Source organism: Rhea pennata, chromosome 1 (genome assembly GCF_028389875.1).
Source record: "Rhea pennata isolate bPtePen1 chromosome 1, bPtePen1.pri, whole genome shotgun sequence".
Lineage (NCBI taxonomy): Eukaryota > Metazoa > Chordata > Aves > Rheiformes > Rheidae > Rhea > Rhea pennata.
This window is the reverse complement of record NC_084663.1, coordinates 39734630-39747499: the sequence shown is the minus strand read 5'-3', so window position 1 is coordinate 39747499 and position 12870 is coordinate 39734630. Positions and strand designations below refer to the sequence as shown.

General features: G+C 41.5%; 1 protein-coding gene across 4 annotated transcripts in view; it reads left to right on the top strand.

The window, feature by feature from the left end:
• Window positions 1-12870, top strand: part of PTPRB (protein tyrosine phosphatase receptor type B) — a 68399-nt gene that overhangs the window by 49605 nt on the left and 5924 nt on the right. For all 4 annotated transcript variants that reach the window (XM_062584548.1, XM_062584558.1, XM_062584540.1 and 1 more), the window contains 12 exons: window positions 697-803; window positions 1345-1444; window positions 3154-3237; window positions 3353-3370; window positions 3487-3568; window positions 4026-4116; window positions 5446-5522; window positions 6306-6440; window positions 8285-8407; window positions 8630-8793; window positions 10089-10224; window positions 12693-12813. In XM_062584548.1, the coding sequence (XP_062440532.1) occupies window positions 697-803; window positions 1345-1444; window positions 3154-3237; window positions 3353-3370; window positions 3487-3568; window positions 4026-4116; window positions 5446-5522; window positions 6306-6440; window positions 8285-8407; window positions 8630-8793; window positions 10089-10224; window positions 12693-12813 (1238 nt within the window). The remainder of the gene's footprint in view (window positions 1-696; window positions 804-1344; window positions 1445-3153; window positions 3238-3352; window positions 3371-3486; window positions 3569-4025; window positions 4117-5445; window positions 5523-6305; window positions 6441-8284; window positions 8408-8629; window positions 8794-10088; window positions 10225-12692; window positions 12814-12870) is intronic.

Here is a 12870-nt window from a genome sequence, read left to right as displayed (position 1 = left end):
GCTCCAGAGCTGGGCCTGGGTTATCTGTAAAGGATAGAACAGGGACACTGCCATGACCAGGCTCACCAGTTACCCAGGCTGTGGGACTGCAAACCTGAGCTCTGGAGCACAGGCAAATACTTTCCCAAGAGGTCTGTGAGCTGCCCACCGTGCAACCACAGGGCCACAAGGCAGGAGGAGGCAGAGCCCATCATGTTTCTGAGCTTCTTTCATACTCATTAAACTATTGCTGAGCAGCCCCTAGCACAGACTGTGCTCACTAGGGCACATTTCCCCAAAATTTAGTTTTGGAATTACCAGGGGAGCTGAGTAGATTATAACATTTTTCTATTAGCATTGCCAGGCCTGGCCTTGTGAAGAGGAGGCATCTCGTCGCTGAGTAGCCTTGCTGCGTCCTCTCACCTCTGCTGCTTCTGCTGGCCCTGCCTTTGGACACAATCAGGCTATGCATGCTAGCAGCAAGATCCCCATCTATTGCCTCTGCCAGGGCACCCCATAGGCCCCCATCCCTACTAGTTTGACCAGGATTCACTTCATCCGGCTGTGGGTATTTAAGTCAGGCACCTTTATATGGAGCTGTCTGTGGTCAATGGAAAGTTACTAGTTATCTCTAAGGAGCAAGTGAGTTCTTAGGTTTTTCTGTTATTGGCTGTGAACATTTGCTGAGCTCTAACTGAAACTGTACTATTTTTTTAGGATCAGTATACGGGCTTTCACCCAGCTCTTCAGTGAAGATCCAAAGGAACTCCCTACACCACTCTTTGCAGACACCTTCTTCTCTTTACCTATCACTACAGAGTCAGGTTAGTTTCAGGCTTATTTTCAGTCACTGTCACAAATATTTGAATGTGTACTATACCATAAAACCCTCTGGCATCCAGAACTATTTTTAGGGAGTGCAACAAAAACAAATAGTTATACAGTATCCTGAAAGCTGCTTTGAAATGAAGCCGGAGGTATGGCTTTTCCAATGAAAAGATATGAAAATCCAGAGGACTGCTTGATGGAGGTGCTGGCGGCAGAGGAAAGGATGAATGCTTAGTGAAGCTGTGATCAATAACATTTCAAAGTGTAAGAGGACCAAATTCCCAGATATAGGGGCTGTGCTTTTTTTTTTTTTTTTTTTTTTTTTTTAATATGGCTGAGAGTAAAAGATTTTGCATGTTTGGAAAAAAAAAAAAAAAAGCTTAGAAAATCAAGGCCTCATTTAGCCAAGCATTTAGATGGCTTAAATTTCTTTGCATTCTCGTTAGCTGATGATAACACATTTCTCAAAATTTGTTGATCTCTTGATTCTGTCATATCTTTTCCTCAAAATATATAAATGTACTATTCTGTTTCTAGAGCCGCTCTTTGGTGTTATTGAAGGTGTGAGTGCTGGCTTGTTTCTCATTGTGATGTTAGTGGCTGTTACGGCTTTATTTGTCTGCAGGCAAAAAGTTGGGTAAGTTGAGTTCTTTTATCAATCCCTGTTATGAAGTCAGGTCAAATTACATGGTGATTTGAGCAATACAATAGCTAAAGCAATTTGGAAGAATGCACTGAATAATTTTTAGAAGAATGACAGATGAAATCTAGGTCCCTCAATATCTGTATGCATTGAATATAAAACTAATGACTTACATATTAAGAGATCTGTATATTCTTGATAAAAGATTCAAATACTCACTGATGTTAGTAAGAATTATCTCATAGAGGATCCCTGCAACTATTAGTTTCAGTAGAAATGTTTGAATATTTCTGAAAGACTGGTTTATTATCCAAATTCAATGGCATTTTGTCAAAAGTGAAATGTTTCATAGGATTTTCATCTATATTTTAGGTAGAAAGCTCTTGAAACAGTTATTTTTACTCTTATCATTTCACTCCAAAACCTTAAACTGTGAAATTACTTCAGTGTCAAAGGAGTTTAAGCTTTACTTCTCAATTTCCTGTTGATTATAGTTGTGTATTTTGCATTATAGATGAATGTCAAATAATCAGTTTTAAGTATGGTGAAATAATGTTTCAAATCTGAAAAAAGCTGTAATCAGTGAAACCATTTTACATGACTGAAAGAGATACAACATTACTGATAGGAAATTCCTTGTGGCTTCCAAAATTAAAAAATTTAAACATTTGTGTTACATGGGAAAGCCTGAAAATCTGAAATTCAGCTCATCTCCTGATACAGAATTAGGTTTGTTTTGTTTTGAATTTGCCTTTTCAAATGTCAGAATTTCCCATAGAACAAAAAATGTTTTCTGAGCAGTCTTAACTCTTAGCCAGAATGGAATTACCCTTTAGCAGGGCTACTCTTAGACTCTAATGGTCAAATTCTGTTTATTCCTCTATCTGCCATCCCCTAGGAAAAGGTATGAATCATTAGCAATATAGTAATATAGAATAGTCTGCTTTTGCATGTATAGTTTTGTGCACCCTCTCAGTATATAGTTACATATAGAGCATGCATAGGTTACAGACTGACATTTGCTCCCTTGCACATCTCATTGCAATTTTTTAGTGTAGACAAAATTTCAGATAGACTGTGGTTTCTTGGAAGTTACATACTCAGCAAAGCATCAGGTATAGTTTTTCTTACCATACATGAGGAGAAAAGGCTTTCTAATGGCAGTACGTTGAAGGAGGAGATGGCAGTCAAAAGAAAAAAGACAATATGGAACCATATGGAATCAGGACCACTTATGTGGCCTTCCCAAAGCACGCTGTGGTGCTCCCGCTTACTCTGGGTCTGAACCTGGGCATGTCTTAGAGACCTGCTCTACAGAATGGGTGTGCTGGACACTGTGGTCCTTCTACAGCTCTGAAAATCAGTCCACATGTTTCTCTACCCTGCATGTAGAGGATCAACTGACTTAGGGCCTATTTTAATATAGGATGCCCTCCTTAATGATAGGCTGGGCTGTGGAAAATTCAGAGCAAGAACAAACTCATATTGTCGGGTAGTGATCATATACCTGCATCACTATCACTAAATGAAAATACAAGGAAGCTGTGCCATGGCAAAGAGTGACATCCCATTATCAAGGCACAGACTTTTTAAAATCCCTTTTTTTTCCAGCTTACTAATGTAAATTTGTTACTGGCAACTCTTGTCTGTATTGGAACCATAATGGTAAAACAGAAATGAAAATACCTTTCTTTCTATTCTAGCAATGGCCATGAGAGACCTACAGCAAGGCTGAGCATTCGCGGGGACAGGCCACTCACAGTCCATCTGAACTTGGGGCAAAAAGGGTAACATCAAAAGTTTTGTTTCTAAAAGCACTATTTTAACATGGCATCATGGATGAACAGTCCATTCAGTCACTCACTGATGAAATGTTTCTTTTTCTTTTTAAAACATTTCTAGGAACCGGAAAACTTCCAGGTAAAGAGAAATATTTAATTATTTTAAATATTTTTTTTAAACCAGTTGGATAAATTATGACTTTGATTCACATTGTGGTGACTGTTTCTTTTTTTTTCTCTTGTTGAACATTTTAGTCCGATCAAGGTCAGTCAGTTTGAAGCATACTTTACCAAACTCCAAGCAGACTCCAACTACCTTCTGTCCAAGGAGTATGAGGTGGGAACACAATACATGCAAAAGACTTGCTTTATGTAGGGGGGCAGGTAGTGGCTGAATCAATAGGTTAATGCATTAGAAAGATATGTATTTGCTTGTCTTATTCATACAAATCGAAATAAATGTGAGAGTCTCACTTGAGCTCTCCTTGTCCTAATGCCAACGCCAGCTCTCCCTATGGCAGAGCATCTTCTGTTTAGCAGCCTCTGCTTGACACCTACCTGGCTGAAGCCGGGAGCATTCAGTTGCACGACCTATCTATGTGAAAAGCATGCACAGCACTCGCCAGTTATGTGCTTGCCTTAAACCAGTGTGATTAGCTATTTCAGTTTGATTTAAAAAAAATATTCCCTCTCCATGACCTTTGAGAGCTAGTAAGCACTGTGTCCCTCTGTGTTGCCATGTCCTTTAATTATTTTCTCCTCACATTTTATATTTCCACTTTTTTTTTTTACAGGATTTAAAAGATGTGGGTCGAAACCAGTCATGTGACATAGCGCTTCTGCCAGAGAACAGGGGGAAAAATCGATACAATAATATACTGCCCTGTGAGTTTTAGGTTTGATTGTGTAACATTACATCACATGAGCTATTTTTCATGCTTTTCAGTAAAAGTGGTGGAATAGAGAATGTAGCCAATCCTTTTTCTCCTTCCAGTCAGAGATGAAATACCTCTGCCAGCTCAAGTCCTGGTGCTTAGAGGCAGATGATGTAGGGCCCTAAGTGGCTTCACACAGATCAGTAATTTCATTTCACACTAGAAATGTAATGATTAATGTTCACTGTAGAGGGAAAAAGCTCCAAGTATTTGGGGCATTAGTAGCAGAAATAACAGTAGAGTTGTTTACATACGGGGTATCATCCGTTGAATACTTTCTGATGGACCCGTTGACTCAGTTTCTTCCTCAGAGGGCACAGTAAACCCACTACACAGTGTAGAGCTAGAGAGCTTCTGCATGGCAATGCTGAAGGAATCCTCTTTCTCTACAAAATACAAAATCCCAGTTCTTACAATATGTAAAAACATGAGTCATAAGGTTTAGCCCTGTTGCCTTGGGGCAAGACCTGTCATCAAAAGTTGTCCCTTTTAATCCCTTTCCTGGCATTTTTGGAGTTGGCACATCCTGTGCGTCAAGGACAAATCCCACATGACTGGCTCATGCTGCCCTGCCGTTAGGTCTGGTGTGCACTTACAGCACAGCCTCACAGCATCTCCTGCATTTGGACTGCCAGTCTGGATTTGGGAACATGCCCCTAATCCAGATCCTGTGCTCAAAACCATGCAGTCTTGCCAGCTGTAGCTTTCCCATCACATATCCATCCCCCCACACACCTTCCCTCTTCACATGACGCATGATGTACAAGAAACTCCTTCTGACACAGATCCAATATGGTATTATCTCATGAATCAGAGATCTGGTGGCTTGGGCGCCCTGTACCTCTCTGTAGCACTGGAGATGACGCTGCTCCTGGAGAAGACAGCTGGCCTCCTCACTCAGCTGGGCATACCACTGAAGCTCTGCCACTCTTTCAAGGGCAGCACTGGGCACTGCTCTTAAATACAGCATGCTGCTGTCAGGAGCAAAGGAGCATGTTGTTGTGGCTCTTCCGTTACCATAACAAATCCTGTGCAACTCAGCAGAGGAAATTCCAGCATTCACTGCTTCCCTCTCATCCCCTCCATCTCGTAGTCTTTGGAGCACTCTGCAGCACTCCAGGATGAAGAAGGCAATGCAAATATAAACAGTTACCTCTCTAAATTAGCCCTGCAAATAAAATCCATATAAAAATTCTACCAGTCCTTTCACATCTACATTTCTATAAATGGAGGAAATCAAGACCTAACTATAAGTCTCTTGTAATCAATTTGTTCCTAGATGATGCATCAAGAGTGAAGCTTTCCAATGTGGACGATGACCCTTGCTCAGACTACATTAACGCAAGCTACATACCAGTAAGTGACTCAAGGATGTTATTTTACAGCCCTCTCTCCTGTGATAATTTGTCTTTCATCTAAAACTGAGCATACTTAAGGCTCTTCTCCTTCATTTATTCACTCTAGCTAAAATCTGAGAACTCATTTTGTGGGTGTGCTGAAAGGCTGTGTCTGGCTGCCATTAAGTTAACTCTAAATGATTTAGTCAGCATTTAAGGCCACTTCCTTGGACTGCTTTATTTATGTAAGACAGCAGGTTTAATTGGCCAAGGACGTATTTTCAAAGGACATTGATTTTATATAGTGTCCACAGTAACTGTAATTATCATCGCAGGTGGCATCCTTGTTGTGGAACTGTAGCTTATCCTGACAGTGCTTGCACCTTGCAGGATGGTGAAACTGGCTGAGATTACAGTAAAGCCCTCTGCCAGTGAGCTGTGACGGATGGTAGCCATGGCCACAGCAATCCAGATTTCATGCAGGAATTCAGCTAATTTATTAAGGAGTAAAAATAAAACAGAAAGCTCCAGTAGTTCCAAAACTGCTTGAGACAGTGCTGAACACAGTATGACAATGTAAAGCTTTGACTGCCACAGAAATAACAGTATTTAGATACACTGGTGAGGTCTCTTCCATGTCTCTGCTCCCAGCAGCCTTCTGCTCCTAGGGCCAAGGCAGCCCTTGAGTTCTCAGAGCTGTTGTCCCAGCAAGGCACTACGTGCAGCCCAGTGGCTCGTTCAGTTGCTAGAAGATCTGTTTTTCTGCCTTGATGAAGGCTAACAGAGTTCTCTTTATTTGCAGGGCAATAATTTCCGCAGGGAATACATAGCAACTCAGGGCCCTTTGCCAGGCACCAAAGACGAGTTCTGGAAGATGGCATGGGAACAAAACGTTCACAACATTGTCATGGTCACACAGTGTGTCGAGAAGGGCCGGGTAAGCAGTAACTCCACCTCATTATTAATGCATGTTTTATTTGCATCGAACTACAACACTGAAGGCCCCAGTCAAGGAGTACACAAAATACTGTAAGAAGCAAGAGCTATAATCTAAAGACAGGAGATGGATTAAGGACTGTGAAGTGTGGATGCAGTGACCATCAGCATGTCAGAGCTAGAGCTAGAAACAGCTCAGTGTTTCTGGTCTTTAGTCCAATTCACTGATACTAATATAGTCCTCTTAAGCATGCATAGAATGCACGGGCAAAAAAAAAAACACTTTTAGTCTATAAAGGGCATGACATCTGCAGGAGAAGTGACATTGCTTTCATAAGTGCTACTCAGTGAGAAGACAGGTAAAATGGGTGGGGATGTGTAAAAACAAAGTGGCAACACATTAAGATCAACAGATAAAATGGCAGCATCACATGCTATTTCCTTGTCTAATTTTCTTACACTTAGGAGATTATAACTGAGTGACTCTAGACCTCCTATCTATTTCGTTAGCCATGACTGTTCACTAAAATTTATAGATCCATACAGAAAATGAAGCATGAAAGTATTTTTCATGAACTGTGGAGAAAGAAGTAGGAAATGGATTTTTTTAATTAGTTTCCTGTGTTTTCTCCTACAGAAAAGTAATATTAAGTCACCTGAGTTTATTTCATTTTTAAGCCTCTACATATTGCAAGTGAAAATCCAGAGCAAATTCCTCCTATTTTGAAATACTTTTAAAAATCTATGTCAAATTGGCTGGAAACATGCAGGACTATCTCCAGCCCCATCTACTTGGAATGTCAAAGTAACATCTGCTTATAGTTGGTGATTATGAAATGATTTTTCCTCTTCTTTTTCTTGTACTTCAAAAAGTAGCAAGGTAGTTTAAAATGTTAGTTTTTTTGTTGCCAGCTTCACATCACAAACTGTGAACGGGTGTTTGACAGAAGTAAAGCACTCTGCTTCTTTCTCAAGCTGTTGCTTCAAGGCTGCCTGCAGACTCAGGCAGACACCACTGCGTAGTTCACATGCCACTCACCTCCTCTGTTGGTTGTCTCAATAGTTAAAAGAACTGGAGGTTTTATTTTTATTAATAAGCTTAGTACACCTACGAGGACAAACACCAGCAGCTCAGATCAACTATTACTTTAATTATATGCACTGGAAAGCAAACGTTCATCATTAAATATATGGCATTCTTTTTGACAGTTAAGTCCTTACCTAGTAAGCGAAGAGATCACTTGCACACTTAACTGCCTTACTGAGTACAAGCATATGTAGGTTATTTAGCTGTCTCAGCAATTTATCTACTGAAGTATGACAAAGATCCTGCACCTCTGTAAGACTGGGACTAGATCTGTAAAAGATAAGCCAACTTGAAGTAGTGTGACCTAGTGACATGCATGGGGCACGTGACTGGCTCAGAGTGGGCCCCACTGTCTTGTCTCAGCAGGAGGCAGGGAAGCAGGAGCTGGAGGCCTGGCTCTTGTCCATGCACAGCCATGAGAAGCTGCGGTAGCTTTGCCCAGGTGACAAGAGGAGGTTGGTGCAGAAAATACTGTGGAGCCCCAGAGAGGGCATTAGTGAAGGAATTCCCATTCCCCCTCATCACAAACATATAAGATGGGAATTCCCATTTCCTAGCCCTAGCCCAGAGCTGGTTGTTGAGCTGATAGGGTAGAAGGTGGCAACTCTCTTAGTCCGACTGCGGTCAATACTGCTTTTCTTCCTTCAACTTCAGGCAAAAGAGGCCTGATGCTGAATTCTCCTCCAGCCAGTGCTGGATGGGAAGGCTGGCTCCAGCTGTCATCAACACTGAATCCATATTTTCCTATCTCCCTGCAGGTGAAGTGTGATCACTACTGGCCCCTTGACCAGGATTCCTTGTACTATGGAGACCTAATTGTTGAGATGCTGTCTGAGTCGGTGCTCCCAGAATGGACAATACGAGAGTTTAAAATCTGCAGTGTATGTTTGAGTTCATTTTATATATTTTTAAATTAATTGTCATTAAAAAGCCTGCAGGGCTAAATTAGAAAGGTTTAATCTGACTTACCACAGTTGCATCATGTCCAGCTCATCTTTGCTGGCCACTGCAGTAAAGTAGCATTCACTGTGAAGGTGCATGTGGTGTGGTGGCATCCTCCTGTCTCGGTTGTTCTGATAATCCTCACTTCTGTGTCTCGACAGGAGGAGCAGCTTGACTCAACAAGGCTCATTCGTCACTTCCACTACACTGTGTGGCCAGATCATGGTGTGCCAGAGACCACCCAGTCTCTGATCCAGTTTGTCAGGACTGTGAGGGATTATATCAACAGGACCCCAAACACGGGACCAAGTATCGTACACTGCAGGTATGTGCAGCAGCAGTCTCTCAGTGGCGCAGAGCCCTTGTGCATACCCCTGGGAAGTTCTCCAGTATTTGTATCTGTTAGTCCACGGGCAGCCACAGAACTTGAGAGACAGCCGATGGGTTTGAGTCTCCAGGTACATCAGAGCAGCAATTCCCAAGGCACATGCACTTGCTCACAACCTCATCCTGTAGATGCCCTGAAAATAGTTCTCAGGGAACCATTGTGTCCATGTGGGACCACTAGAGGACACTAAAAGTGCCAACAGTTGCCACTTCAGAAGTGCTTCATCCCTTTTTTGCATTCCTAATTTGCTTTTGTGCTGCTGGCTATGGCCCAAAATCTAAATCACAAAAGAGCATTTCAGAAAGGTAAGATATACAGATATATATAAGATATATGAATCTGGCCAACTATGGATGTTGAGGCCAGCTGACAGATATGTCTTTTTCCCCATTCTGACTGAGGCTCCCTGTCCTTATTGCCTCCTCATGTGCTCCTGCTGTTTTACCTCTTCTGGCGGTCACAGGGCTGCAACTTTTCTTCTGCTGCACGGTCCACCCCTGCACGCACACACACACAAAAGGCACAGCTCGGCTGCCTGATCTGTGATGCAGTGTCCATCTGCAGCTGCCTAGGGTTACAGAGCGAGAAAGACAGTGCAGCGTGATGCTGTGCATGTCTTCTAATAAAGCCATATGCTTACTGGTATTACCTGAATGCAGCATGTGACCCCTCCATCTGTTATGTGGGCTGAGTCACGTATGCTACATGACCTCACCAGTGTCTGCCTGTACATCATCTGATGCAATATGTCAGAGCGTATTACTGACTTGCCAGCTTTCCTCTTCCCCTTCTTTCTGTCCCCCCATCCCACTTCCCAGGATTTCAACTGCTGGGGACTCTGGGACGTTAAAAGGTTGGCAGGACTCTGCTGTGGCTGCCCTTCTGTAAGATGCTGGCCAGCTTACCTTATAGAATCAAGCCTACTGGAAAGAAATGGAAGCTTAAAAGTCACTTACAGTCAGATGCAGTCTCTCAGTGCATCTCAGAGCCTGAGTTGATCCAGAGCAGAATGCAAGATAGGCCATAGCAGAGATCCCTCTTCCATGGCTCCTCCATGGCTGTCCTCTCCTTTTCCCAGAACAAATTTCCCTGTAAGGAGTTCAAAATCCCAGAGATGCCATATGAACAGTGAGCTTCTCTCCCTGGAGATCTGCACATTGCGGAAGTATCACATGAAGTTAACGAATGCTTTGAGCCATCTTTTTAGAATTTTTGCATGTTTTTTTCCCCAGTGCTGGTGTTGGAAGGACTGGCACATTCATTGCACTGGACAGAATTCTGCAGCAGCTAGATTCAAAGGACACTGTCGACATTTATGCAGCAGTGCATGATTTAAGGCTTCACCGGGTTCACATGGTTCAGACAGAGGTAAGTTCTGGATAGCCTACAGTACAGAGCAACACCGGCTGTGCTAAGTAGTAATCTCTCACCTTAAAGGCTGTCAAAACACTTTACAGTTACTCCACTGTGGAATACCACTTAGATGTATTTTTAGCTCTGTGAGAATCTCTAGTTCAGGATTGTTCTTACTGGCTCTCATACAGAAGTTCAACCCCTTACAAGTGGTAGCTATGCTTTCTATAGATTTCTCCCACTGGCACTGGATCACAGTCAGCCTGGCAGTGTGATGCAGAAAGCATTTAACAACATGTTGTACTGTTAGTAAAATGTCAATAAAACAAGCTCTAAAAAGAGTTATCTCCATTCGGGGTGTGGTTGGAAGGCAACCCTAAAGCAGACTGATAGGTAAACTTAAAAGGAAAAAGGAATGACAGGCAGAAATTATTATTTAAATGTTTATAATTTAAAAACTCTAACATTGACCTTGTGGTTTTGTAGTTCTTTTTTTTTTTTTTTTTTAATTGAGCTGCTCTGTCTGTCTTTCATTAATGATACTGGAGAAGTTGATTAGTCTTCTCCTAACACATTATGCAGAGGGAAGCACATGTATTCTAGCAGTGAAGAAAAGCTGAAAGTGTGGGATTTTTTTCTATGCTTTTAAAAGTGTAAGAGAATCACTTTAAGCTAATAGCATCTAAACACTTAGGAGCTGATTTAACAAAGGAGAGTTGTGGAGACACTCTGTACATTTTTTCTGTGAACTGTTAATAGAGGAATTAGAGTAGGTTTGATGGGTCTGCCTGTAGCTTGATACTAATGGAGCTCTTTGCTGCAATTTGGAAACAACAATATCAGTGGCTGAGCTTCCTGACAGATGTAAAAGTCACACGTGGGTATAAAGCGAGGCGCCTCCGGGAATGTAGGAGAGAGATTTCCTGGATTTGTCTTAATCATAGAAGAACTCCTTTCTGAGGTGAGACAGATTCTCAGCCTGATCTGGACATCATCAGAGACAGATCCCTCTCACCCTCTACTTTCCCATCAGCCATAGTCAGCGAAGACAGAGAGGCATCTCAGGAGAGTGGCTTTTTTCCCCTTTTTTTGGACTCCTGTCTGAGTACTGGGAAAAAAGAGGCGTTTCTTGCCTTTCTGTCAGCTAATTTGAGAGTCTAGATATGACACCAGGCTTATAGACAACTAGAGTTATGTGATATGAAACCAACCGTTGCCATCACCTTGACATGAGCTCCAACTCCAAAGGCAGCTAGACCTAAGCAATAGTGAGTAGCATCCCACTACCAGTACTATCTGCACTTTTGCCCGAAGCCAGCAATGGTCCAAGCCCTGCTCAAGCCCTTGTTGTGACTAGTCCTGCCCACAGAGGAATTCACAAGCACCATCCCAGAGACTGTGCTACAGAAAGCTTTTGCAGCTCTCGCATCTCACCCTACTCATGCTCTGTCAAGCTTACTGACCATTTAGCTGTGTCAGTGCACAGTCAGTGAGCTGCTGTACTCTCAGCAAGACTTAAAGAGTTGTTGGTTGCATCTGTATACAGTTTCTGATTTGGATCTGTCTTTCATCTACAGAAACAACAGCATTTGCATAATGGCAGGCATCTTCACTTTTCTAGAGCTAGAACATTAGAGAAGAATATGAAGAACAATAACTGAATTTCTTGTGAAAAATGATGAGAAGATGTGGAGGAAATGAATATGCTTATTGGAAAAACTATAACCTTAAGATAAAGTAGTATTAAAAAGATACACCTTGATATACAAAGATAGTCACTTGCCCAGACTAATTTATGGGTATCATGCTACACTCGTGTCAGAATGCTAATGACCTATTTCCTGATGCGCTGTGCATAGCAAAGCATGGGATTTAACCATCTATTCTATAAAAGCAGTTTGATAAATAGTCGGTAACATCATGCTGGCCCTCCCGACATAGGTTGTAAATGTCATCTTAGCTCTCTTCGGAAAGGCACTCTTCAGAAAGAACAGTGTCATTCGCGATGGGGTCAAAAGCAGTTTTATAACTTCTATTTTATCAAAAGATACTGCTTTATCTAGAAGATTCTGGATTCTATTATACTTTATATCAAAGCATGTCAATGGTAGTAGCTACTCAACACAGCATCAAGTCAAATTATGCCTTACAATTGATATAGTTTCCAGTCATGATGTGAACAGTCAAAATATAGTATACCTACTTATGTTATATTTGTAATATTTCTAAAAGCAGATGATATTTAGTAAAGAACAATTGAGCTTATTTTGTAAGAAGAAATACTTCTTGTATGCACCATCATGAAAAAGGTTACTATATTACCAGTGTGAACATGACATTAGTTCTAGAAGTGTGTATTCCTTTTAAACACCATCCTTATTTCAGTGTGAGAGAGTTAGCCTGGAATCATTTTTCACAATAAAGCAAATGAAATTACAGAATTTCCCAGTGTGACTTAAAAAAAAATGCAACATGTTTTGCAGTGTCAGTATGTGTATTTACATCAATGTGTGCGAGATGTGTTAAGAGCCAGAAAACTACGCAATGAACAAGAAAATCCCTTGTTTCCAATATATGAAAATGTGAATCCAGAGTATCACAGAGGTAAGTGCAAGTTTATCAAATTGTAAAATGTTCCAAATGTAATAACTCACAGACAGA